The 27914-nt window shown below is 36.3% G+C and overlaps 1 protein-coding gene across 12 annotated transcripts in view; it reads left to right on the plus strand.

The window, feature by feature from the left end:
• The window catches only part of NETO1 (neuropilin and tolloid like 1), a 121982-nt gene extending 100777 nt beyond the window's left edge, over nt 1–21205 (plus strand). For 2 of the 12 annotated variants that reach the window (XM_073898045.1, XM_025886750.2), the window contains exons 9-11: nt 3837–4395; nt 5394–5468; nt 6341–13649. In XM_073898045.1, the coding sequence (XP_073754146.1) occupies nt 3837–4395; nt 5394–5454 (620 nt within the window). In that variant the 3' untranslated portion in view covers nt 5455–5468; nt 6341–13649. The other 10 variants (XR_012379964.1, XM_073898053.1, XM_073898052.1 and 7 more) reach the window with 10 other exon arrangements.
• Nucleotides 21206–27914: the final 6709 nt, after the last annotated feature.

The raw sequence follows: 27914 nt of genomic DNA on the forward strand, positions 1-27914 counted from the left end.
CTGATGGCTTGGCTTTCTTATTGATCATTATAAAATTATCTTCTTATTTTTAATAACTTTTTGCTTTATTTTGTCTAATTTTAGCACATCCACTACAGCTTTCTCCTCAATGCAGTTTGTATGTTCAGTCTTTTTACATCCGTTTGCTTTCGGTCCATCTATATCTTTCAATATAGAGTATGTCTTCTGTAGACAGTATACAGCTGGATCTTATTTTTTGATCCAGTCTGAAAATATTTGCCTTTTCATTGGATTGTTTAATCCACTCACATTTGATGCTGATATTGATGTATAGTCGGATTGACATGTGCCACTTTACTTCTTTTCCACTCTATGTCCCATGTATTTTTGTTCCTCTTTTCTTCCTTTATTGGCCTCTTTTGCAAAGAGTGAATACATTCTAGTGTAGCATTTTAATTCCTTCAGTGATTTTTAATGTATCTTTTGAGTTATTTTCTTAATGGTTATTTTAGGGCTTACAACATACAGCCTAACTTCTCAAAATGTATTTCAGATTTATACTAATTTAATCCTAGTAACATTATTTTAATCTAGCTCTGTTCTTTCTTTTTACCTATTACTTTTTTCCATATTATTTTTATATATGTTACAAATCAAAGAATACATTGCTGTAATTATTACTTTATATAATTTTAGAACAAGTGTATATTCATGTAGTTCATTATATAACCCTTCTTCTTTACCATTTCTGATTCTCTTCCTCTGTTTTTGTGGATTCACAGTCCCATCTGATGTCACTTCCTTATTCCAGGACAGTTTTGCTCCTATCTACCTCACTTGTATTGTTAATACCAAATGTATAATATTTCTTTAAGTTATACACCCAAAAATACAATTTTATACATATGACATTACTCTTTTAAAAAGTTAAGGGAAGGACGCTGAAGATAAATGCAACTTAACAGTCCTTTGTAATTATGTGTATAATTGCCTTTATTGGCAATATTTATTTGCCTCTTTAATTTACTGTCTATTTAATTTTTTCACATAGGTTTGAATTACTGTCTAAAGTCACTTACTTTCAGTCCCAAGAATTTCTTTTAATATTTCTTTTAAGGCATTCTTTCGGCATTAAATTATCTTTATTTTTGTTTATCTGGAAATGTCTATTTTATCCCCATTTTTGAAAGTTAGTCATGCTGGATATTAGGTTTCCGATCAACGGTTTTTGGTTTTTTTTTTTTTTTTTTTTTTGCCTGCAGCATTTTGAATATGTCATGCCTCTGTCTTCTGGCCTCCAAAATTTCTGATGATAAATCAGCTGTTAATCTGATTGGGGTTCCTTTCTATGTGAGGAGTTATTTTTCCCTTGATGCTTTCAAGATTTTCTCTTGCAACATTTTTAATCTTTTATGTCAGAGTGTGGGTATCATTTCATTTCTCTTATTTGGAATTTGTTGGAATTCTTAGATGTGAAATTTGTTCATCAAATTTAGGAAGTTTTCACCTTTTATTTATTTATTTATTTGAATATTTTTCTGTTACTTTCTCTCCTTATACTCTCATCCATTATGTTGGTGCCGTTGATGGTTTGCCTCATTTTTCCGAGGCTCTGTTCATTTTTCTGCATCTTTTTATCTGAGTCTTCTTCAGATTGCATAATTTTCCTTCATCTCTCTGCAAGTTTGCTGTTACTTTCTTCTTCCAGCTGAAATGTACTGCTGAGTCACTCAAATGAAGTTTTTATTTCAGGGACTGTGCCATTCAATTCTAGATTTTTCATTTTTTTCTTTTTTGTAATTTTTGTTTCTTCATTGCTATTCTGCATGTGATGAGGCTTTATCCTCCTATATTTCTTTACTTCTTTAACCATTGTTTCCTTTAGTTCCTCGAACATATTTATAACAGCTGCTTTGAAATCAGTGTCTGCTAAGTTTGACATCTGGCCCTCTCCAAGGCTTTTTGCCTCTAGTGTATGTATGAATTGCATTCTCCTGTTTGTTTACATGCCTTGGGATGTTTTGTTGGAAACGTCATGTTAGATAATGTATTGTAGCAATTCTGGATACTAGTTCCTCCCTCCCCGGGGCTTGTTGCTGCTATCACTTTTTGTTGGTTTGTTTGTGTGTTCGTAAGTGTTTGTAACTTGGCTGGCCTGTTTCCGTGATGTCTGTCCCTGATGTTGCTGCATGGAGACCATGCTGTGGGCAAGCGTACCATAGCCTCAGATGGTCATGATTTAGTAAGGTGCTCTCTGACCACCCTTTTCCTGTTCTGTCTGTCTGTCTGTCTTTGTTGGTATCACACCCAGCTATTAGTCTCTACTAATTGCTGAATAATTGTTCTGTTATTTTGGACAGTTCCCAGGAGTATAAATTTTTCCAAGGTCTGATCCAATTAAATTCAATTCTGTTAGGAGTTAGTCTCTAGTCTAGCTTTTGTGATTTGTTCTAAACTAAGAGGGCTTTCTTTACCTGTTATTTTCTTGGTATTTTATGTTAAACTTCTACGTGTTCTAAGGTCTGGCTTGTTGGTACTGAAGAGCTTGACAGTCTCCTCTTAATTGCTTACTAGAAAATGTCTGTTGTTTTGAGATTTCCTTAGGCTTGAAATTCTTCACACTGTTCCAAAAAATGTAACTTTCTTTGGAGAAAGCTACAGTGCTTTTTCTGTTCTTGTGGCCTGCCTCCCTTCATGGGCAAAACCTCTGCATTACTGCTCTAGGTGCTGAAAGGAGGCAGGGATAGTGACTGACTTTTCTTGGAGTAACACCCCTGCTTTACGAATAGGGTACTCGATGAGGGTGGTAACTTCTGGTCTTCTCAGCTTGCCTCTCCAGGCAGATCAACTCTATGAGTGATCTTGGGCAAGGGTGATCAGAGACACGCATTCTCAGCCTGCTGCACCTGGTGTAGAGTGTCCATCCTACCAATGGGGGCTGGGAGGAGGAATGGAGCCCTTGATAACTCATCATCTCCTGCCTAGAATAGAGTACCTACCTGCACTATGGATTCAGGGGGTGGTGAGAAATGCTTGTGGTTTGCTCCACTTGGGGAGGTACTGTAGCTCTAGGTGGGGAGCGTTAGGGAGAGGAAGCCCTATGCCATTGTCTGAAACCTCCCTAAGTAAGCTTCCATCATGACGAATTGGGGTGGGGGTCGGGGAACAGGTTTAAAGGACAGACTCTCACTGTTATTAAAGAAATTTAGTAAATTTTCTTGAATAAATGTACTTGCATTTGCTGTTTCCATTAGGACAATTTCCAGAAACTCTATCTATCTATCTATCTATCTATCTATCTATCTATCTATCTATCTATCATCTATCTATCAATTTTTAATCATTTTTACCAGTTGTGGTTGTTTCATTGGGAAAAAGGCCCACAGACGGACTCATACACCATTCCAGAAGTGTCTGTCATGAAATTTAATTACCTTTTGGTATCAGAATATTGGTATTACTGTGAGTTCAGTTATTTAAGTCAGGAATAAATTCAAAACAATATAGGTAAGGTCGTGTTCCCACTCATCGAGTTTTGGATGTTTTCTCATACTTATGAGGAGAAAAATAATTTACTGTTTTTCACATTACTAATTTATTTCCAAATGTCATGCTAAAGGTCTTTTAAGAACTTTTTCAAACATATGTTGAAAGTAGGGATGCTGGGCAATGGGAGGTCTGTCTCGAAGCCTAGAAGATAGGGCCCTTGTGAAAAGGGACACTTCTTGTTTATTTTTAGAGATTTGTTCATGTTACTTTAAGCCTGTACCAATAGTCTGCTCGGTGTACTCCTTTTGGTGAGCTTTGACTACCATATTAATGCGTGGTGGATTGTTTCTTGTTTTGTTTGTTGTTTTCACTCTCCTAACCTGTAGAGAAGAGGAAAGCCAGCCTGCTAGACCAGCTCACCAACACCAGTGGGACCGTCATTGGTGTGACTTCCTGCATTGTGATCATCCTTATTATCATCTCTGTCATTGTGCAGATCAAACAGCCTCGTAAAAAATATGTCCAAAGGAAATCGGACTTTGACCAGACAGTTTTCCAGGAGGTGTTTGAACCTCCTCATTATGAGTTGTGTACTCTAAGAGGGACAGGAGCTACAGCTGACTTTGCAGATGTGGCAGATGACTTTGAAAACTACCATAAACTGCGGAGATCCTCTTCCAAATGCGTTCATGACCATCACTGTGGGTCACAAGTGTCCAGTACGAAAGGCAGCCGCAGTAACCTCAGCACAAGAGATGCTTCTGTCTTGACAGAGATGCCTCCGCAGCCCGTCAAACCCCTTATCCCACCCATGAACAGAAGAAATATCCTTGTCATGAAACACAACTACTCGCACGATGCCGCAGATGCCTGTGACATCGACGAGATCGAGGAGGTGCCGACGACAAGTCACAGGCTGTCCCGACATGACAAAGCCGTCCAGCGGTCAGTATCAATAGATTATTTGATGACACCTATAACCTGAGGACTGAAATGCCTCCAGAGTATTGTGTTCTATTTGATCTTCACATTTCAGTTTCTCTTTTTATTAATGATTTAAACCGTAGTGTCTCAAGCTTTTCCTTTCCCTTTCCTTTTCCGGGGCTATCCATAGCCTTCCTAACTCCTGTTTATATACACAGGTGTTTGTGTGTGAGCACACACAGACCAAAGAGATTTCATTTATTTCTATACATATATAGTATTTATTTCTGCAAAAAGTACAGTTTTAATTTATATTATAAATTTGTCTTGCTCATTTGCTTCCACGTAGTCATGAACTTTGATCTCATCAATACTTAATATATTTTCAGATATGAAATGATATTTGGAAATAACTGCCTTACCAAGATGGTTAACCCATCTCATTAAATAATTTTAATGTAAAAATAACATATTTTGCAATATACTGTATTATATTTTTGTATTAAAATGAAAACACTGAAATCCTTTTTTCCACATATCACATGATACTTACATTACAAACTGCATATAACAGTATGGTATGCTAAAATACTAAACATTTATATTTAAATGTAGAAAAAATAGTAGAAACATTTGATTCATTTTCCTTTTAACATAAAGATAATATTATCTGTATTGTATTATTAGCCCTAAAATTGGTAAAAATTTTGGGGAAAGAAAATTTAACTTAGAAAAAAAAAAACCTATTTTAAACCCCCAAATCCAAAATACATATGCTTTGTTTTGCATGTTTACTAGCATTTAGTTTGTTTTATAAATGGACATACTTTCTCAATTCATTATGCATCCTCAAAACCTAGAATATTTTCAGTTGATTTAATATTTTTGCATGCTGATGGAAAAAATCTATTTCCACAGTTTTACGAATTTTTAGGAATGCTCTTAAGTAAATATTTGTATGCATATTTATTTTTTGTGCAAATATTACTTTGTTGAATGAAATAGCCATAACATTCCAGGTTCTGCCTCATTGGGTCTCTAAGCAAACATGAATCTGAATACAACACAACTAGGGTCTAAAAAGAAAATTCAAGGTAAGCGAATGCCCTTGGTTCCTTCTCCCACCTTGTTGTATTCTGTTTTGTTTTGTTTTGTTGCAATTGTCTTGTAGATTTTTTTAGGGAATGTGATATTTATTCATTATCTCTTGAGATAAGTGTTTCATAATATTTCATAATCAGAAATATACTGGATTCAATGCTGATGGAGTGATGATTTTTAGCATACATATCTTTAAAATAAATGTTCATATTCTTACCATCAGGCATTGTACTAGAATGTTATTTTAAAAAAGGATGTTAAATTAGCAAGTTAAATTTTACATGTTTTAAGGTTAAAATACAAAAAACTAGTAAACGTTTTTCAAAAATATCAGAAGAAATGCAAGTTTTTCATAACAAAAACAATTGAATATTGTCTCAATATAACTGAAGTCAACATATAAAGCTGGTAATTTTCTTATTTAATTTGGCAATATTCTACTCAGACTCACACTAACTATTTGGTGGTACTTTTACAATCTGTGCACCCTTTATTTTTGCATGAATATGTAGCTTATTTCATGAAAATTAAATGCAGCATGTTATGCCAAATTCTATGATATCAAATTTGAATGCTTAACAATGTAAAATGTTCCATAAATACTAGTTGTCTATGTGTACATCTATTTTGCAATCAAATGCCATGAGAGCTTTACTCTTAGCACTTGATAATCTATATCTATATTAGACTAATTTGTCTCCAATTAAATTTGCTTGACAGCTAAACTCTTCAAAACACTTCAAGCTTATCAACTATTCTTGAATTAGGTGAATGCATTTCCATGCTCTATGTTACCTTGATAAATTGGTGTATTTGTATGCGTTTTTCATTGGGAGAAAATGTTTTAACTGTGTTTTATTTTCAGAGAAGAACTATTTATACAAACATGGGGACTGTGAAACGAAAATTCTATAGTGAATTGTGAAAAGTGGACATATTTCTAAATTCATTCCACTGCCTTTATCCAAACTTAAGAATTACAGACATTTGTTATCCCTTCGGCAAGACATCCCCGCTGCACAATGATATGTTCATTTCGTAATTTGGTTGCTGGCCACCAAGTGCTCCTTAGTTTTTAAATACATTTTGAGATTTACTGGAAACTTGAAGAAGAAATTAGTTCCTGATTAAGACTACCCCACTTTTTCTTTTTACTGTTAGTTTCACTTTGTTTCTATGTTGTTTTATGTCCTTGTTGTATAATTGTATGTTGTGTGATATGTGAACAACAGGAATTTGGATGAACTTTGTGTTACATGTACATTGTTTTCATTAGATAGACTGCTTGAGAATAGTGCGTTCCTGAGGGATTTTGAACATGCTACAGTTACGAAGTGAATATATGGACCATGGAAGCACCAGCTAGAGGTTTTATGGACTATAAACACCTGTTGTTGTATTATGATTAAATGCAGCCAAGAGTCATGAGTAAAAAAAACTAGATTGCAATAAGAAACATCTCAATTTTTTTGTTTTTCCCAAATATCCCCAATTTCCTTTTTGTTTTATATCAAAGGAAGATACTAAGTTTCAGAAAGAGTTTTTGAAATCAGGTATTTTACCATTCATACCCGTCAATAGAAATGTTTTTTGATTTAAGCACTTAGCAATATGACTGAATTGACAGTTTGAAAAAATACCCTGCATGTCAGTACTGGATATTTGAATTTGAAAAATATCCTTTTTATTAGACACATTGTAAAAAGCATGCATTCTAAATACTGCTGTTACGCTTCCATTTCTTTGTGTCATATGCTTGCTACTTGTAACTTTTTATATAAAGATATATAAAAATGTATAATAATTTCCTAACTTGAGTTAAGAAAAATGTTTTCTTCTATTAGAGTGATAAAAAAAAAACTGGCTTACATAACTGCACACTTTATATCAACTCTTTCTACCTGTTAGGCTCTAGGATGTCTTTTAGTATTGAGGCTTACTTCTCTAAATTTGATCTCTCAAATTTTATGGAATATGTTCTCGTTTTAGAATAGGAAAATCTTTTTAAACGCTTTAAAATCACAGGCCCTTTTATGACCCAAATTATGCCATTCTGAGTTGTTCTCATACTCAGGCACACATATAATACCTGAAAGCTTACTAATCATGGTATGTTTAATATAAATAAAGTGAAATCATATAATATATTTAATTGCCATTGAATCATATACACACTCTCTAAAGTTTGATTTAATAAATGGGTACTTTTTAAATATTCAATGTGTATTCTTAGAAAATAAATTTTAAAAATCAGAATTACTATAAATCTACTTACCACCATCTCCAGAAATGCTGAATTCTACAGAAGTCTGTCCTTCAAATAGTAGTCTGGTCTATCACAGTTAAAACTTTGTGACTCAAGCAGGCTTTACAGACCCATAGATGAATTACTTGCATACATCTCTGTTAGGAATTCAATTTCATATATGCTACAAAAACAAATAAATGGGAAAGAAAATAAAATTTTATGATAGAAACATTAAAGAATTATCATAGCAATTCTGAATAACCTATATCGAAAAAATGTCAACATGCATAAATAATCACTTCCGTGAATGTGATAAACTGATGAATAGAAAAAATATATATTGAACATGATAAAGAATGATTATTTCTGTTGTTTTGCTACAGATTTTATATACACTGCTTATGTCATAATTTGGTCTTTAGTATTTGACTTTACTGATTTATTTAATTGCATGCCAACCCTTATGTCCTTTAATTCAAATTTAATGCATCCACAGATTATTTTTGAAGTGATTAGTCATATTTTACTTTCCCTGTTTAGAAATCTTCATAGGACCCTTTACAATTTGAATGAATAATCTCAAAAAAGTATGATATTCATGTCAAGTCTTATTTATAACAGCAAAAAAAAAAAAAAGGAAAATAGTTTAAGTGAACCACTTTGCCGTTCACTTGTCCTATAGCTGTCCACAGGCAGTTCTCCCTAAATATGCAGAATGCTTCTGATCTGCTGGTTCAGTGCTTAAAAGATATTTGCACCCGAAATCTGCTAATGAAACAACAACAAAAAGTCCAACCACACTAAGTAAAATGATAAAGATGGATTTCTTACGTATGTTTAATATACAACAGCTCCATGGGAAAACAAAAACATTTCAAAAGAAGACTAGGTCTCCTCAGTGGTCATACTTATAATATTTAACAATGGCCATTGATGAATCATAAGAGAAGGTAGTGATGATATGGAGGCAGGGACCTGGGGCTTCCTGTTGGCCCTCAGTATAACTCTAGATACTGGATCTTGAAAGTATAGGACTCCACAATGCCTGGGAGGCCCCTGGAGGAGGCTCTTTAAAAGCCAGGACTGACATTTATCCATATATTAAAAACTCCTATTTACTGGCACATCAGATCCTATCACCTGAATATCAACCTTTGTTTTACATTCAAATGGGGAGACACATTGTAGTAAAGGAATGAGATGTTTCAAGACGTACAAGATGTTTCAGGATGTTTCAAATCAAGTTATTTTAATAAATAATTATATTTTTTGATAAAGTGAATTCAAATATGACTTACACAAGTGCTTTATTAATTCCACAAGATGTTCTCCAAAAACATAATTACACACTATGTTATTTAATTTGAAAATAGCTGTTTTCCTTTTATTTCTTTATTTTTGAATTCACTTTCAAAAACTGGGAAACATATCATGAGTCTATGCAACATGCGTGAAGCCCTGCTTTCAGCCTCTTACTTTTGTCCAAGTGCATTTCATTTGCCTGATTCAAGATTGGTGTGCTGATTTGGAGATGCGATTTTTTTGTACCTGATTTTATATACATGCACTTCCTATGCATCATATTGCAAAGTAGAGATATGTGATGTTGATTTTCCATAATTCACTTTCATTTGGTCAGATAATTAAGATGTGGCTATAAACGTAACTGGAGATAAATGAACTTTTAAAGGAGAACAATCCACATTGTGGAAATGTTGGCTTTCCTGTTTTGCACCATTTTTTTTCCCACTAAAAATACTTCAACGGGTCTGACTGCATAAACTGTTATTCCTGGTGTTTAATAAATTTAGGTCTTTGACAAAAACTGAATGAATATTCATGTAAGCTGTTGCATCAACTTCTTCTTTGTTTTTTTTCCCTTAGGAATTTGGGTTTTCCTCAAATTTGATAGCTTTTAAAAAAAATCCCATGAATGGATTTTCTTCAACCTCCAAATATTATAATAAATGACAAAATATGATACTGGTTCCTGTTACCTTAATTAAAGTAATGGCAAATAATTTATTGATGTTTCGGTGGTAAAATAAATAGCATTTTATCTTATTATAAAGTTTGTATATTTCAATGATGAAAATGAGTCCTGTCAGATTACAGCTCTGCAGGGAGGTTAAATAAATAAAATCTGTAAAATTCTCTGAATCTTAAATATATATGATTTGAAAAGTGAGTTTTAGGTTTTTCCAACTTCACTGAAGTGAGTGAGTTTTGGTATCATGTCTATTTATGATTATTTCTTCCCTTTGCTTGTTTCTATCTGTCACAATATGGCACAGAGGGCCCAGCCAGCAAATTGTTAAATAGATGAAGAATTGAAGAATCAGGACTGGAATTTATTATAAATCTCTTATCCATTTAATTAATATTTCCCATTCCTCTCTTAAAGGTTGAAAAAAGTAGCAAAGTAAAATATATTGTAAAAATAGCCAGAGATGTGTTTTTATAAATAATCTTGTTCCATAAATCTGAGGTCCTTTGTTAACATAGATCTATCCTGATTCATTTTATTAATGAGTTGTTTAAATTGGACTACAAATTTCTTTAACTGACTAATATCACCTGGATAAATCCAACAGTGTCATAGAAATACCAGACATGGATGACCAATATCAGACACTCTTAATACCTCACATTTTTTATTGTGGCTTCTGGTTCTGTAATTCCTTGTGCATTATAAAGAAGTAAATGCCTTCTTAATATGCTTTCCTCAGAGGTAGGGATAATAAACTCTACCTGCTTCAGACTTAACGTCATTTACAAGGGTCTAGGGCTGGTCTCCAGAAAGTTGTTTATTTCTGCACCAGTACGATTATGTAGTTAAACCACTGCTTTATACTCCAGTAATTGTGCAGTTCAATATATTCTGGTTTGTCCCCAACTTCTACCACCTCTCCAAGGTCTGAGGCATGCCATTTTACATTGGTCAGTTCTTTGAAAAGTTATTTTTTTGCTCTCGTAATAGTCACAGATGTAGACACAAAATGTAACAGTGAGCAGAAAACAGAATTATAAATTATTTAAAAGGAAACATTTATGTTATGTCATATTATAATATTTGTACTCTTTTGTCACTTTCTCATGAGTTAAATTTAGTATCAACATAGCCAGTCTTTTTTGATCCTGTACAATCTATATACTGGAATTCTGCCTAAATGCTTTGGGGATGAAAAAACAAAGGCAGCAGTCTATTGGGGAACATGATTATGGAGCTTCAGAGAAGGAAGGGTGTTTAGAGAAGCTAGATCAGAAATATGGAGCCCAAAATTATTTGCCAACTTTTTCACCTTAAAAAGCTAACTAGTTATCTCCTTCATAATCTTGTATGGAAGATAAAATATATTCAATTGTCAAGAGAATACAATGCAGATGATTTTTTAAAGATTTTATTTATTTACTTGAGAGAGAGAGAAAGAGAGAGCACAAGCATATGCGAGCAGGGGGAGGGGCAGAAGGAGAGGGAAAGAGAATCCCAAGCAGACTCCGAGCTGAGCATGGAGCCCAATGTGGGGTTTGATCTCAGGACCCTGAGATCACGACCTGAGCCAAAACCAAGAGTCAGCCACGTACCTGATTGAGCCACCCAGTTACCACCAGATGATGTTTCATAATAAAGGAGTTGGCAGCATAAAAATGGGATACAAATATCTTCTCAAGAGGATCAAGAAAGGTTTAATGAATAGTCGTCCTTTTAAGCAGACCTTGAAAGTTGGAGACGATCAAATAGTGGGGCAAGGAAAGATTTTCACCTAGAGAACTTGGAGCAGGGAGTAGTTGGGAAGCCACATATTTATTTGAGTTACCTGGTGCGTAGGAGTAGACAAAAGGAGAAATAGTAAATATAGTTGAAAGAATCGGCTGGCATTTACATCATAATTTCTGAGCGCATATAGTTTCATCTAAAGGAGTTCATATTTTATTATAAGGAGAATATTTTAATGTTTCTTAGCACGATATGGTTTATGAATTATACTTTAAGTCAAATCCTCTGACAGCAGTATGTTTGCTCAATTGAATGAGACTGGAATAAGTAAAGGAAAATAAAACAATACAAAAGCAAAACACTAAAAAAAATTAACTGGTTGTCAGATATCCAGAAATATCCGTTTTGCTTTTCTATTTATTTTCTGCCATATTTTTTTAACGCTCAAGATTATGATTGGCTAACTAACCAACCCATTGAGTCCTATGTCCCAAACATCATTGAGAGTGTTTTACAATCAAGTGTTCTCTTGGTCATCTTAGCAGTCCTAACACTAATAATAACGATACTCATTGTTATGGATGTTGTTATTCTGCTGTACATATGAGGAAATTGAAGAGAGTTTTCTATTAACCTTTCTAAGATTGCATGACAGGGAGTGATAAATCTGGCACCAACCTAATCTGATTAATGCCCGAGTCAGTCAGCAGTCTTCATCCATGTGCATATGGCTCTCTAATAGTCAACATAGCATTAGCTCGTATTCATAGTAACCCCATAGGTTTTGTTTCCTCATCTGTAAAAATATATATTATAGCAACTTCTCTCTACCCTGTCGCATTTAAAGGTCAAATGACAATGCATTGGAGGATATTTTTATATACTATAATACATTTTAAATATGTAGTGTTTCCTAAGTCATGTGCAAACTTCATTTATTATCGACATGGAACAAATACATCATCCATAACGAGCACTCATGAAAAATGATTTCTAGCCTTCTCGTCTTCTCAGTGAAACGACTGACTTCCAGAACACACTGATGGTTATTCACTGGAATGACGTTTTCTCTGATGCTTACTTTCTTGCGTTATTTTATTGAACTCTGGAGCTCCAAAGTGACCCCAAAAGCCCTAGTCATCAAATATACACAGAAATATCAAGACTTAAAAGAAAATCCCATTTTCAATCCCAGACAATTGTTCGATATAAATTTGCATGATATGAATAGTGGATAAGCAAGCATATAGACAGTTATATAGAAAATTGCAGTCTCCAGGCCACAATTATGATATAAAATGTGTTATAATGCACTAAAAATAATGCATCCTTTCTGAACAGGAAAAATTGAAATTCAGACTTTAGGTTCACTTCATACTACTTATGTGCTCTTAAAAATAGCTGTTTGAACCCTCCGTTCATAGTGCACAGTCAATGTGGGTCTATTAAATGACCCAATGAGTAGAAAAATTACATTTAAGAAGTAACTAAATTTCTTTATTTGTCACAAAAGCACTGTCCTGACTTGACACCTGGCCTATATTTATTTAGCTCTTCCTTCTAGAAGTTATAGAACTAAGCTGGATTCTAAAGTAAGCCTGAAGAAGTACTATTGTATAACAAGTGTGACAGGCATACACTAGCTTTTAAAAAAAAAAAAAAATTAATCAGCATGTTGTGGTTTCCAAAGAAGCACACACAAGATACAAACAAACAAACCAAAAAGGTAAGTTTTGAAGCACAAAAACCTAGAATAACATTTAAATAGAATTGCTTGAAGTTTCAATACTTATGTATCAATTGATACGTACGTACCAATTCAGTATACTTAGCAACCATGGGTCGTTCATGAGTTTTAACTTCTCACATATGCTAACTTCAGGAATGGAAGTGTGGTTTCTAAAATATCACTCTTTAAAATGCAGCTCTTGCAAGTGGATCATCATTGTTAAGATGTATACTATGAACACATTTTCCTATAATATATTCGGCCCAACTTTCTGAAAGGACAGTCTTTATGTGTTAAAGATGATTACGTCATTAACTGATAATAAAGTATCTTATAAAGTGTTAATGCAGTTAGGAGAAAACACTCTCTACTCCCTTTCTTATAGCCAAGATTTTCTCCCATTTACATTGAGACTTATAAAATAGGTAGGTATTTTCTGACCAGACGCTTCCCCTTCGTATTTTGTAAGTAAGTATCGTTTATTTAAGGACTGTGCCTGGTGGTGAGATAAACTATCTCACCTTCAAATTGACGGCTCTGAATGACCAGGCCTGGAACTCAGCACGCTGGTCATTTCCTTTGCCAGCTGGTCCCTGCTCAGATCTCCTAATAGAGGATTAGAGGAAGATGGAGTCAGCAGAGGACCTCGGAGAATTTCTTGCTGTTTGCTTCCTGTCCCTGTCAGCATCATCCAAGCATCCTCGCATGGATTCAACAGCAGCCTCAGCGTTTTTTGGCACTTGGAGACCACGCCTCCTAGCATCCCTCAAAGGTATCTGCAGCAGCCCAAGTGTCCTCCTCAGACTGCTGAGCCCTGCCTCTGCAGGACACCTTCTAGATTCTGGATTATGAAAAACCTCAGTTTGTTCCCATTGTTTCCTGTGTCCGAGGGCTGGTCAGCCTTCACATAGCTTATGATTCTTGTGTTACCTCCTTATTCCTTCTTTGTTTTCCTGGCCTTCCAACCTACGCAACAGATTCCCTTTATCACACTCCCTCTTGATGTATCTGGTATGTGTTCTGTTCTACCGGCTGGAGGATTCCGATGGATGTTAACTGGCATTCTTATCCTTGCTAAGAGCATTTTAAAATTCTTCCCTGAGAATCTTTTGCTTGCCTTATGAAATGTTGCCTAGTTAAATTTCATATACTGGCTAAATTATTTCTGAAATATTAGTTCTATAACACGAACTATTAAAATGTATGTGACTATAATGCATATGTTGACAATGAACAGGTGTTCCCTTTCATGGGGCGGGCATTTCTCAATTCTTGTTGGGACTTATAAGGGAGGAGGGAAAGATATCATTTGTAGTGATATGACATTGAAATTAAAATCATCATGAATCCTTTTTCTAATTTATATTCCTGACCTAGCCAGCTCTAGACAACTTCTTAATTCATTTATGAGCACCATAATCAATTTTTGTGGATCTTTAAATTTTACTTTATTCTTCAGGAATAAAGTTTTTGTCAAAATGGTTGGACAGTTTTGGTCTACTGAGGCCGTCAGGAGAGCCTAGAGACACTGCTCTGGTCTATTAGAAGTTTCAGAGCATTTCCTAGGGGCTAATAACTTAAATTTGAACTAAGCAGCCACAGAGCTTGGCAAGTTAAAATTTTATAACTTCAGTTTTTCACAGGGAATTATTTCAAATCTAATCACCTGGTGGTAAGAATTTAATCTCTCTAAGTCAGCCACCAACAAACTTTTATCTCAAGGGAACAGGAAGACATCGAAATGTGGCTGATAGGCGAACAGAGTAATTTTGACTCAGTCTGTGTTCTATTTAAATTGTGATTCTCTGCAGTCTACGATTATACGGGGGAAAAGATCCATTTCTCTGGCTTAATCAGATGAAACCATAGCTTGTTATGATAAACTCATTCCATACAAGAAATATTCTTGACACTACTTAAATTTAGACTTTTCCCAGAACACTCACATGTATCTATCCCTATTTTCCTAGTAAATCTAACAAATGTAGCCATTTCTGAAGGCCCGGAAAGAACAGGCTCTATCCCAATGGAGCGATAACCAGCAAAACAGTAGCTGTGCATTGAAGGGTTAAGAATACGTAACCTTTGCTGAGTGTTCGGTTTGCATGAGACACTGTTCTACGTATTTTACGGGTATTTACACAGTTAATCCTCACAACAACCTTATGAGGTCGTTATTATTAGTTTTATTTTACAGATGAGAAAGAAAGAAGTCCAGAGAAAAAATATCATTCCCAAGATCATGTAACTAGTACATGTGTAAAGCCTGGATTTAAACTTAGGAAGTCTGGATATGGCATCTATAGTCCTTTTTTTTTTTTTTTTAGATTTTATTTATTTATTTGAGAGAGAGCGAGAGCGCACACAAGCAGGACGGAGCAGAGGGAGAGGGAGAATCAGGTTCCGCACTGAGCAAGGAGCCCAATGCAGGGCTCAGTCCCAGGATCCTGAGATCATGACCTGACCTGAAGGCAGATACTTAACCGTGAATCAAATTGCTTCTCATCGATTCCCCACTTATTCATTTTAGTGAATGGGTAGGAAAATATTAGTCACTGATTTAAATACTCTTTCTAACCTAGTGAGTACTGAGACAGGAGGGACAAAGATCAGAGGATAGAAATAACAGTCAATTCTCCTTGAAAGCATGCTTTAGGAATTCCCATGGGGATACTGGAGAAGAATAATGGAGAATCTTTACAATACAATTTTAGCACGATGTACCTGGTCTGTCTAGGTTGCTTATGGTAAATGAATTTAGATTTTGTGAATTTATGTATCATACCAGACCTGCTAAAAACAAAACTGTTAGAGTCAGCACGTGACTATCTCCGTAATAAATGACAATGTTTCATAACCAAAATATGTTTGTGTAAGCGATGCCCTACATGCATCACTTAGAGAGTTCCCGTATGTAAAGTGTGTTGGGGTTCTCCTACTACGCTAATAAAGGACCCATTGAGTTCAGTTTGTACAACCGTGCTTCCACACACATCACATTTAACTCATAATTACCCGTAGTCTTTGAATTATTGGTAAATTCTGATTCTTGTAAGTCTGATTTGAAAGTCTGACTTTTTTGCTTTCTCAAGGAATTTCGTATAAACGCTTTTGGAATTCCAAGAAGTTCGGTGCTGTAGCTGCATGCTCTTTCGGCTTGCGTTGGTGGTAATCACCAGCCCTGTTAATTCATTCAACAAACACACCACAAGCACCAGCAACTCATTCAGTAAATATTTGTTGCATCCATACTAGGTGCATGGAGATGTTTTAGTCACAAAACAGACAAAAAGATTCATTTTGTGTCACATAAACGAGGCGAAGGAAACATAAACTAAAGAACAAAGCAAAGCAATAAAAATGAATATCATATGGCATGTTGTGAATGTGCCTTGACAAAAAATAAATAAATAAGACTATTAGGAGATGAGAGTTTTGAGATACAGAATTGGCATTTCATGTGGAAACGGCATGTGCAGCATCTCTGCAAATGTGATGTTTGACCACAATCTTAATGGAGTGAAGTAGTGAGACTTTTGTCAATATCTGAGGGAAGAGATTTTCTGGCAGAAGGAGTGTGCTGGGTGCGCTTGAGAAGACACCGGTGGGGACAGAGCAGGAGAGAGGCAGTAGGAAGCGATAAAGGGGAGTGGCCGGGATTGAAAACAGGTAGGGGTAATCAAGCCAGGCTTGCAAATACGGATTTCGTTCCAACTGAAATGGGAAGCCCCTGGAGGGTTTTGTCAGAGCGCCAGCACGATATGTCTCCGCTTTTCCTGCCCTGCAATGTGTGCTGTGTTGAGCAGAGTCTGTAAAGGAGTAAGGGGGAGGTCAGTGAGAACGGGAGGAAATCCCATGGTGCAGCTGAGAGATGAAAAAGTGCGGCGGATCTGTCAGGGCGCAGTCAGGAAAACCAAAGCCACTGTACATATTCAAGGCATTAAAACATATAGGGGAATTAAGGGCTTAAATAATAACCCTTGGAAAACCTGAGGAGCAAAAGTCAGAGAATCTTCACTAAAACTCTTAGCCTGCTGAAGCCCGAAGATTCTGCAATTCTCAAGATTCTCTGGAAAATGCCACAAAACTATTTGAGTCTACGGAGGTCGAGTGGGAAGGGTTGTTCTACAGAACACTCCTGCACATATGTGCGTATCATACATGCATCTGGCTGTGTGTGCCTTTGGAGGGAGAATAATGGCCTCCCATCTCTCCCACTGGTGGAATCTTGCACGAGTGCTCATCACTGACAAATCCTATTCTTCATTTGTACTTTCTAAAATTCCTGAAACTGGAATTATTACCTGTTTCTAGTATTGCTTTCAAAGTAATGTTCTTTTCATATGTCATTCATTATTCCATGGCTTGGTAGAGGGGGAAGATAAATACTGTATGGTTACACTCTGTCCTCCAGAAGTAGGAGTTCACTGAACGAATTTCATTATTTAAAAAAGTAACTTGTTTATTTTATATCTTTCTTTCCTACTAGTACTAGCTTTCTGAGGAAAGTAGAAATCCTTTTCATTTTTGTATTCCCAGAATAGCACCTTCCTGGAATATCCTGGTTGCCCAATAAATACTTTTTGATTGAGTGAAAAACTTTTCCATAATAAAAGGAATCATCATAGGGCAAATTGAATGCTAATACACTGAAACAGTCAATATGGACAAGTGGAGAGGTGTATATTAAAGTGGTTTACACTAGAGAAATAATCCATACAAAATTATGATTCTAATTTGAGTGAGTTTGTGAAGGAAGTATAGGACATAAAGAAATGTGAAGAGCAGAAAAATATATAAGAAGCAAGATTTAAAAAAAAAAAGAAGGTCTACAGGGCACAGCAAGCCTTGAAACAGCTGTGGATTATTCTGAGTATACCATTTCATTTTTTCTATTATTATTATTATTTAATCAAGGGAATCTTCCAACTATTCATGTTGGATTTGGGAAGAAAAGATTAGAGATTGATATCCTCAAGGTTTACCAGGTATAATTGAATTGATATGCTTGTATTTTTTTCAGATACCATTACACTTTTGGTACAATACTTTGTAAATAGACAGCTCAACTTCTTGTCAAGTTCTGAGAGGATATATCTAAGGACTATCCAAGAAAACATTTTGGAAATTGTGCTTATTAAAAAACAGCAATGCAATCACAACAAAACCCTTTTAGAACTGGACTCGATGCGGTTGCTTTCCATGGAGCACTCTCACTTTACCTGATGGTGCTGGGCAGGTTAGAACACGCCAGAAGCTGGAGCTCAGTCACAGCAAAGGCAAGCAACACACACATCTGTTAGGAGAGTCTGGTTTCCAACAATAGACCCTTAGTTTTCTCATGTCTTAGAGTAAGCATTCATCATGAACACGACAAGTTGCTACGAGTAAGATAAGGTTAACTGTAAAGAAGATTCTTGGACACACATAGCTTTGTTTAATTGTATCCTGTCATTCTGAAAGAAGATATTATTACGTTCTTCATTTTACAGGTAAGTAAACTGAATCTTAAAAGAAGTCAACCGATTTATCTGGTTCACAGAGCCAATAAATGGAGGGACTCCAACACTCTAATCTAGGCTTCTACTGGCACATTCATTTGCTACCAAAGTGCTGACTTCATATACTGAGCCCCAGGGATGTGCTAATCTTTGATATACATTTTCCAATTCAACCCTGGGAACCACATTACTGGAGGGTATGAGTAGCCCTGTGCTTTCTGAGGGGACTGATGCTCAGTGATTTTCAATGACTAATGCCAAAGAAAGAATTTAGAACCATTTGGAGGGTAAAAGCAAAGCAAAGCAAAACAAACAAACAAACAAACTAACAAAACAATAATATGTATGCATTCTCATCTCTGCAAAAAACCATTTTTCCCCACATCGGTAGTTATTTATTTGGTTTCTCTTTATAGGAATTATGTTGGATTGTCTGTTTTTAATGAAGCACCACCAACACTCTCTACTAGGACCAGCAAAATTAGGTCTGAAAGTATCCCTTCCCTCTCTGGCTCTGATTTGGAGTTTGTCAATGAGAGGAACTCACAAAGGATTTGGAAGGGAAGATGGAGTGGAAGTCATTCTTCTTGGGAGGTCGCAGTGGGCAGATGCATCAGCTTCTTGACCACATCTATGAGCTCCCGGTTCTCCATCATGGTGACCAGATGTGGAGGCTCCAACAATCTCCATGAGCTCTGGCTTCTTTCCAGTCCCTGAGCTTCAGTCCTCAGTCCTCAGGGACTGCTTCTCCAATCCTTCATTGGCTGCCCTTCCAGACTTTTACTAGCCATCTCTCACATCTGTGGGATCCCCAACTCCCTTACTAAATTCCTCATTCTTAGAATGCTATAGAAATTCTATTTTCCTGACGGAACCCAGACCAATACAGGTGGAAGATTTGTCCTGTGGCCTAATCCAAATCATATTATTTCCAGGAAATGTGTAGTGATTCTTGGCCATTGGGTGGAACACACTTGAAATTTTTAAAATTCTGTATATTGCAATAAGTTCACTTAATTCTACCCAGTTGACTGTGGAGGGGAGGGAATGATAGAAGGCATCAGAGAAATAATTAACATGGGCAAATAAGCCTATGGAAATGATAAGGTGAATGTTTACCTTAAATGCTTTTACCGGTCAAATAGTGCCATTAGGAGAACAGGAATGACATGTGCTGGCTTTGATGTGAAGGGGATCACACACACACAGGCAAAAGGATTTTGACATTGTACAGGCAAAAATAGGAACAGTATTCTTCTCAATATCTAGAAATGAGACTAAGGATTTAATGTGTTGATAATGATATTGGCATATATATTGACAATATTTTTTTAATTTTTTTTTATTTATTTGACAGAAAGAGAGACAGCGAGAGAGGGAACACAAGTAGGGGGAGTGGGGGAGGGAAAAGCAGGTTCCCTCCTGAGCAGCGAGCCCGACGTGGGGCTCGATCCCAGGACCATGGGATCATGACCTGAGCCGAAGGCAGACGCTTAACGACTGAGCCACCAGGCACCCTGACAATATTTTTAAAAGTCTGTACTCTAGAAAATGTACTTTACTTTTTATTATCAAAATGGTTACCGTTTGTTGAGGCTATACAAAGTTTGAGCCCACTGAGTTTATAAGAAATTACATATATTTTTTGTGATAGGTAATGTAGCACAAGCATATGAAAATAACATGTTCAAGTAAGCATATGTTTTAAAAGCCTGGATTTTTAAATCATAGATCATAAATATAAGGTCTTACTACATGCCAAGGGGCAGCATATTAAACTATATGTGGTGGGGAAAAAGCAGCTTCTTGGGTGCAGGATATACAAACCTAAAACAAAATGATGGTACTGTCACTGATGCTGTCATAAAGATTAATGCAGAGGACACCCTTTGAAAACGAAACCTGCTATTAAGTGTTCGTTATGAGATTCAGCCCCATCTATCAATACCCACTAAATAAAGATTAACAGCTTTCTCTCTATTACAGATGTTACTTATTCTGTCTATGTCTCTGAGAGATAAAAGAATCTTTATCCATAATACTGCTGCAAATTTATTATTGAATAACATTGTTTGTATACACAAATATATTATTTCACTCTTAATAATCTGATCCAAACAGTTATATACCATGCTGCCAATCTGTGGCTAAAACAGATTATAGACAACATTTTGTTAGACGCAAGTGAATACTCATTTTTGAATTCAAAATATGATTTATTGAGCATAATATTTCCAAAATAGCATGAAGAAGAACTAGGTCTATGATATGGTAAATGTGTAGTGAACCTTTCCCACAGTGTTACACAGAATGTATCTGGAGCCGATTCCCAATTCAGAATGTCGCTCACAGTGACAACAAAGGTATCTGGTTTCTGCCTTTCTCACTTGAAATGTGAAAACTCTTGCAACCATCATGAATGGCAATGCGTTGCACAAATGTCCAAGACGAGACTTATCTGGTGGTGTTTGCCTTCACATACGTTCAACAACATCATGCGAAGTTTTAATGTATAAACTTAAAGAATAAAAGAATTGTCTCAGAAAAAAAAAAAAAAAGTCGTTCTTGTGTTCTTGTGCGACTCCTGTCTTGGTTACTGGATTTAAAGCTTCTACAATATCCACTTTCCTTTGTTGTTTGACCTTTGTTCTGGCTGAAACACCATCTGTCACTAGTGTGCAGTCAATTCTCAGTACCTGCATTCCTATATCCCTATTGGGTGGTGCTCACTGGTGTTCCTCAACCCACCTCCCCACTGAGATAAACATTACTCCAGTGGGCCAACAGTTATATATAGGAAACAGTCATCCCTCTAGATGGAAAACACCACAGGGAGCAGGAGTTATGTGTTGTTTGTTTCAATTACCTCTCTATATACAGTATTCAATATAGCTCCAGGTACATAGCAGGCTATCAATGTACATTTGGTGAATGCATATATAAATGAATTAGATAAAATATTTTTAAATAATAATTTGTTTCTTTTCTTCCTTCCCTCCCTCCTTCCTTCCCTCCTTCCTTCCTTCCTCCTTCCCTCCCTCCCTCTCTCCCTCTCTCTCTCTTTTTTTCTTTCTTTTTCATTTCAAGGGCTCTTTTACCTTCCATCACCAGGGCATTTTTCTTCTATAATAGTCATCTTGGCAGCACTAAGATATGACCCATGAACTCAATGGCTCATGCAAGCAAACATTTATTTCTCGTCTTCCTTACATGTCAGAGGCAGTGGGTTGGATCCTTCAGCTCTGCTCCTCATGTTTCTCATTCCAGAAGCTGGCCTGGAAGAGAAGCTTTTATTGAGGACGTGTGATTCTCATTGGGTAGAAAAAACAAGAGAGTTGGAAGACATTCAACTGGTATTTCTGCAGTTTCTGCTTTGTCTTGGTTTATGACACATTTGCTACATTCCACTGGCCAAACCTATGACATGACCAGACCTGAAATCAGTGGGGAAGAATATAAAATGTATTACAAAGAAAAGGGAGCAAGTCATTGTAGACAGTAATGCAATCCACCTCATGTCTCTATAAAATTTCTCCTGTATTCAGAAAATAACCTCCATTTTAAGTATGACTTTCAAGGACCAGTGTTTGTTATTCAAAATGTTTAATTAAAATCATAGAAATTAGAAAGTACTTTGGCATCAAACACACTGAATTCGAGCTTTACAATGAACATATCTGTGACGTTTATAAGTTTCATAGTTACCTACCCTCTCTGCATCTTAGTGTCAGGGTATGTAAAAAATTGAACTAAAATATCTACCTTATAAAGTTTTCATGCAAATTATATAATACCATGTAAAAAATTTTCTAGGACAGCTCCAGACTTAGAGCAGCACCTCCCCCCCCTTCTCCTTTGTCTGAAACATCTTCATGCTGGGATAAACACTTAGCTTCACTGCTTTGCCCACTACCTGTGGGCTTCCTGAAATCTACCTTCTCTTGGCATTTTTCACAAGAACACACCTAAGCTACTTATCATCAACTGGCTTTGATACTGAAAGCTGGGTATTTGTTCTCCACCTCTAGGGCTTGGGGTTCAGCTGGCTTCTATAGCTACCCTCATGCAATACATTCTCCCAACCTACAGGATTTGGTATAAATAAAGGAGTGGTTTTGTTTTTCCTTTTTAACTCTAGAGATCTGCTAGGTCACTGTCATCCCTTCCACCCTTTCCTTTATCCTTCTTCATAACAAAGACATTGAGAAACTTATGTAAGAATATAGTTCCTGGCAACAGGAAACTCAACTTTTCAATTTTGTTCTTGAAGAAGAATCTCTCTTCTCTCCCGCCCACATTCTTTTAAAGCAACTCAGAATAAAGTGTCTGTTTGTACTGTCTTCCAACTTGAATAATCTGACAGATTGCTTCTGAAATGAATCTTAACTTAAATCAAAATACAAAACTTTAATTAACAAATGTAAAATGCTGTACATATGGATTTTGCCTACCTTCATGACAATTTCCTATACTGCTTATCAGTCTCTTGGTAAAAATCAAGAGTGTTTGTTAGTTTGACTTTTGGCCAGCAACAACAATAAACATATTTGTGGCAAATATATAAAGTGTTATAATGTACATGTATATATGTATATGTATACATATGTATGTGTATATATGTACATTTCATGAATGTATATTTCATACATATATAACAAAGTTTAGCAATAAAGTGATTGAATTGTGTTCATGTAAAACTAATTTTTGTATTTCAGAAATTATTTGACCACTTAATCTTTCAGTCATGTCCTCATACATTAAATCGACATTTATGTATTTACAGGCTCTGTATTAGACACTTCACCTGAGATCTAGAAATGTAGGTATGATCATTCATGTTCTCATGAGGAAGACAAGTAAATAGATAATTACAGTACCATAGATTCAAACTACATAGAAATATAAATATCAGTATTTATATAATATAGTATAAATTAAGTATTGTGAAAGCAGTAGTTCCCTCAGAAAATTAAGAAGATATGCTCCTACATACCTGAAATTGGTCTTTTTTTTTTTTTTTAATACATTGCCTTCCTGTGACCTCACAATGACAAACTTTTTAGCAGTGGCCAGATTCAAATGCAGTTTGCCTGGCAACAAAGCCCCTTAAGTGACTTTTAAGCTGGGAGTCAAAGGAAAATACAAGGAGTTTTCTAGGTGAAGAGGCTTGCCAAGGCCCTTCCAAGGAGGAGGAGGGCTGCCAGTGGTTGTAAAGGGGGCAGTCTGTTCCAGAAGCTCTGCCTTGGAGGTGAGAACAGACAGTAAGTAGAGGCCAGGTTGTGCACTTTTCAACGGGACAGTCTTGCTCAGATTACCTTCTTGAAAATTAATATATTCACTCACCATTCACTCTTGCAACTCAGACTTTGCTGAGAGCCATGCCAGATCTGAAGAGACAGTGACGCACAAAAAGAGAGTGGTTCTCTGACTTTGAGAAGCTTATGATCATTAGCAGAGAAGAAAGTCATCGAGTATTCACACAAACCAATGCAAAACACGGTGGGGAGAATGAAACCATATTCTTGGAAGGTTGATGCGAGAAACACCGACCTGGGAAGGCCTGAGTTGAATTAGTCTGAACCAGCTGAATCTCAGTGATGCTCTTGGCCTCTGAATATGGAAATTACCTAAATTTCTGTCCCTTACTGGGTAGAGTTTTCTGGATCCATTTTCAAAGCAACCACATGCCATTAATGCTACCCCCACCCCCCATCTCTTGTCCTGTAAACTTCAAAGGTTTTTTAATGTTTCTTTTGGTTCAATCAGTTCACACTACAGTTGATCAAATTTCAACATAAAGAATTCCTCTTGACTCTAAGTATCTTTGAAGGTTCTCCAGCCCTTCCTTCCTCAGTCACCACACATATTATTTCCCATTAATTTCCATTACTGACATTCAGACACATTCATTTTCTAAGTGGACATCCTAGATTAATTTACCTTCTTTTTGATGAAGAACATTCTGACCTAAATATTTCTTTGGTGCCAGGTTGGCATTTCAGACACCCAGTTTCATTACAATAACTTCTGTTTGAACCTGAGGTCTTTAGGATCATCTTACCTCCTTCTTCCTGATTGACCTTTCGCAATCCCTTAGTAGGTTCACAGTCTTTCTTGCATTCCAGAATATGCCTGAATTTATCAGTGTTGGCCACCACTATATTCTGCTCTCAGAAACTTGAATTCATGTATCAAGCATGTCATTGCAATGACAGGTTTTGTTGGTTATTTTTCTCCATTGTATTTGAATATTTGAGATGAGGGATGGTCTTATTTATAGTTTATCAATAGAATCCAGCAAAATGTCTGATGCAGATTATGTCTAATAAGTGTTTGTAGAGTTTATTAGCAAATTTCTTCTACCCCAGTCTTAAGTCAAAATTTTATTAAGCATTCTAGTCATGATTTCTTGCATGTCTCTTCCAAAATTGCTGTTTGTGAATAATTATCCTGCATTATGTATGAGTAGACACTTTTTATCAATTAACCCATCTGAACTGCACTACCATGTGAGAGGGAGTGGTTGGATCTATTTGTTTTTCTGTCATAAAAGTTTCCCAAGTATTAGGTGGATGCTACGAGGTTTTTAATCTCTTTTGGAACCTGAGGATTAAAGCAGTATCTTTCCAGAGAAATAGCAGAGTGAATTTAAATTAAAAATTCTTCCCTAAATAACTAAATTGTTGGCTAATATTCCTCATACTAATTATAGTATTCATTATATAAAGATGATTAGGGTCTTGGAGGGGATAATGAAAATATGTGGTTTTAAAGAATGCAGATTTCAGGGGACAAGAGGGGGCAAAATACTAAAACTTCAATATCGGAATTAGCATACTGAAGTCCTATTTCCTTATTAACTGCTATTTTTTTCAACTCCTTAAATTATTTTTTTAAGATTTTATTCTTTATTTGAGAGAGAGAGAGAGAGAGCACAAGCGGGGAGAGGAGCTGAAAGAAAGGGACAAGCAGACTCCCCATTGAGTGTGGAGCTCAAGGTCCTGGCTCGATCTCACAACCTTGAGATCATGACCTGAGTGAAATCAAGAGTTGAACGCCTAACCTACTGAGCCACCCAGGCACCCCCAACTCCTTAATTTATTAACAGAATTTATTTTATTTTTTGGTGACTTATTTATGGAACAAATGAAACTGTAATAGATATAAAGCTTACTTCTTTCTTTAGCATGAGTAAAAAGGGCAGGGATCACCTTTAATTAAATTATATTACTAAGCATAGTGCCCTCCTAGTGATCATTTATTATCATTTTCATTTCCTACCTTTTCATTTCTAACCCGTTGCGGCTTTCCTGCCACCAAAACAACGAAAATGCTGCGGTCCTGGCGCCATGATCATCAGGGTGACACATATTACTATTACAAATATTTCCTATATAGGAGTCCAGTCCTCTGGGCCACCTTGTTAGGGTGACCACACGGACTGTTACCAATATCCTGTATATATAAATGTTATACATAATGCATTTTCATATATAGTGTACTTTTTAGTCCCTTATTGGGGATATTTAATTATTTATATACATTTATAAATAATTGCGGTGATCTAATGGCTAAGCCTGCCTGAGTGGCTCTAATTAGTTCTCACCCAAGGTGGTATTCGGTGTTCTCTAGACATAAATTCACCTTTTTACATTTCTTTTGTGTTTTAGTCTTTACCAAAATCTCACTCTCTTCTCTGTCTTCTTTGTGAATGACAGTAACTGGAAGCAAAAAGGGAGCAACTCTTTACCTTCTAATGAAAGGCAACTCTATCAGATTATCTACATAGCATAAAGTAATCCCGGAGTCAACTAGCGCAAACTCCTGGTTTTACAGATGAGAAATCAGAAGCCAGAAAATTCAAATTACTTCCTGAAGGTCTCTCACCAGATTAGAGAATACCACCTCATTCTTTCTAATTGTCCGTTCTGTGCTGTCTGCTGAATGCCCCACACAGTCTACCACGTGAACTACATCAGGAAGAAACAAATAGATCTAATGTACCTGCAGAGCAGATTTCATTTCCTAAGACCATATTTTAGTCAATACTAACAAAATCTGAAAGGGGAAATATTGTCTCTTTAAAAAAGAAAGAAAGAAATGCCAGGTCTCTGCAGTCCCGATGTTGTGGACTTTAATGATTTCTTGAAACACATTGTAGGTGGAGAACTTGGGGCAGAGGGTGGTGGCTAGTGGAAAAGTAAGCTGTAGATGCTCCGGAATACTAATTACCAAACCAGCTGACACAGAACCTTAGGTGCTGCTATTGTCACAGCAGATAAAACACATCCTTTGGTTTGTAAAGATTTTGGAGTGCAGTAGCTGTACACAAGCCTACGTCTTTTTATTCCTAACTGGCAGCCTGAGATCCATTTGGGATTTACCTAATGAGTCTATTCCAAGAAACTACCATTTGCATAAATTTACTCTATGGTCTGAATAGGAGGAACACGTAAAGGGTGGTTAAAATTGAGGACAGAATGACAAACTCTCAGTTCTCTTGATATTTAGACTTTAAATTTAAGAATTGTTTTGATGAATTGGGGCGCCTGGTTGGCTCAGTCATTAAGCATCTGCCTTCGGCTTAGGTCATGATCCCAGGGTCCTGGGATCGAGCCCTGCATCGGGCTCCCTGCTCCTCGGGAAGCCTGCTTCTCCCTCTCCCATTCCCCTGCTTGTGTTCCCTCTCTCGCTGTGTCTCTCTCTGTCAAATGACTAAATAAAATCTTTAAAAAAAAAATTGTTTTGATGAAGAGGAATGCTATCCTCAGTACCCTGGAGAGTTCCCCAGCCTCCACAAAGTGTTGCCACTGTGTCTCCTTTGTCTTTAATGACAGAATCTCAATTTTGTTAGGAGCATCTATGAGTCCAGCTAAGAGTCCAGCTATGCATAGCCACATCAGTGATGCCCAAATATGTTTGCTGAGTGTGGCTTCGGCAAATGCCATTGTTTTTGGCCAAAAAGGAGTCAAAGGAACCACAACTTTTACTTTCTCTTCTTTCCACTTGGGCTGTAGACATAGCACCTGAAGGTGAAGTGGTTATTTTGATTTTATAAGGAAAAAATCTGCATGATGAAGGCGGCAGAGCAGAAAAATGTACAGTCCCAAACAGTTTGGCCTCATGTATGCATATACCTCTCTGAGCTGGCCACTGAGATTAAAGACCCAAATCCCTATTTGGCTAATCATCATATCCCAAACCACAAGGGTGTCTAAGCTCTCTCTAGAACATTTTTGCCAA

The sequence above is a fragment of the Callorhinus ursinus genome, unplaced genomic scaffold (genome assembly GCF_003265705.2).
Source record: "Callorhinus ursinus isolate GAN/ISIS: 27379988/994484 unplaced genomic scaffold, GSC_fseal_2.0 scaffold11, whole genome shotgun sequence".
NCBI lineage: Eukaryota > Metazoa > Chordata > Mammalia > Carnivora > Otariidae > Callorhinus > Callorhinus ursinus.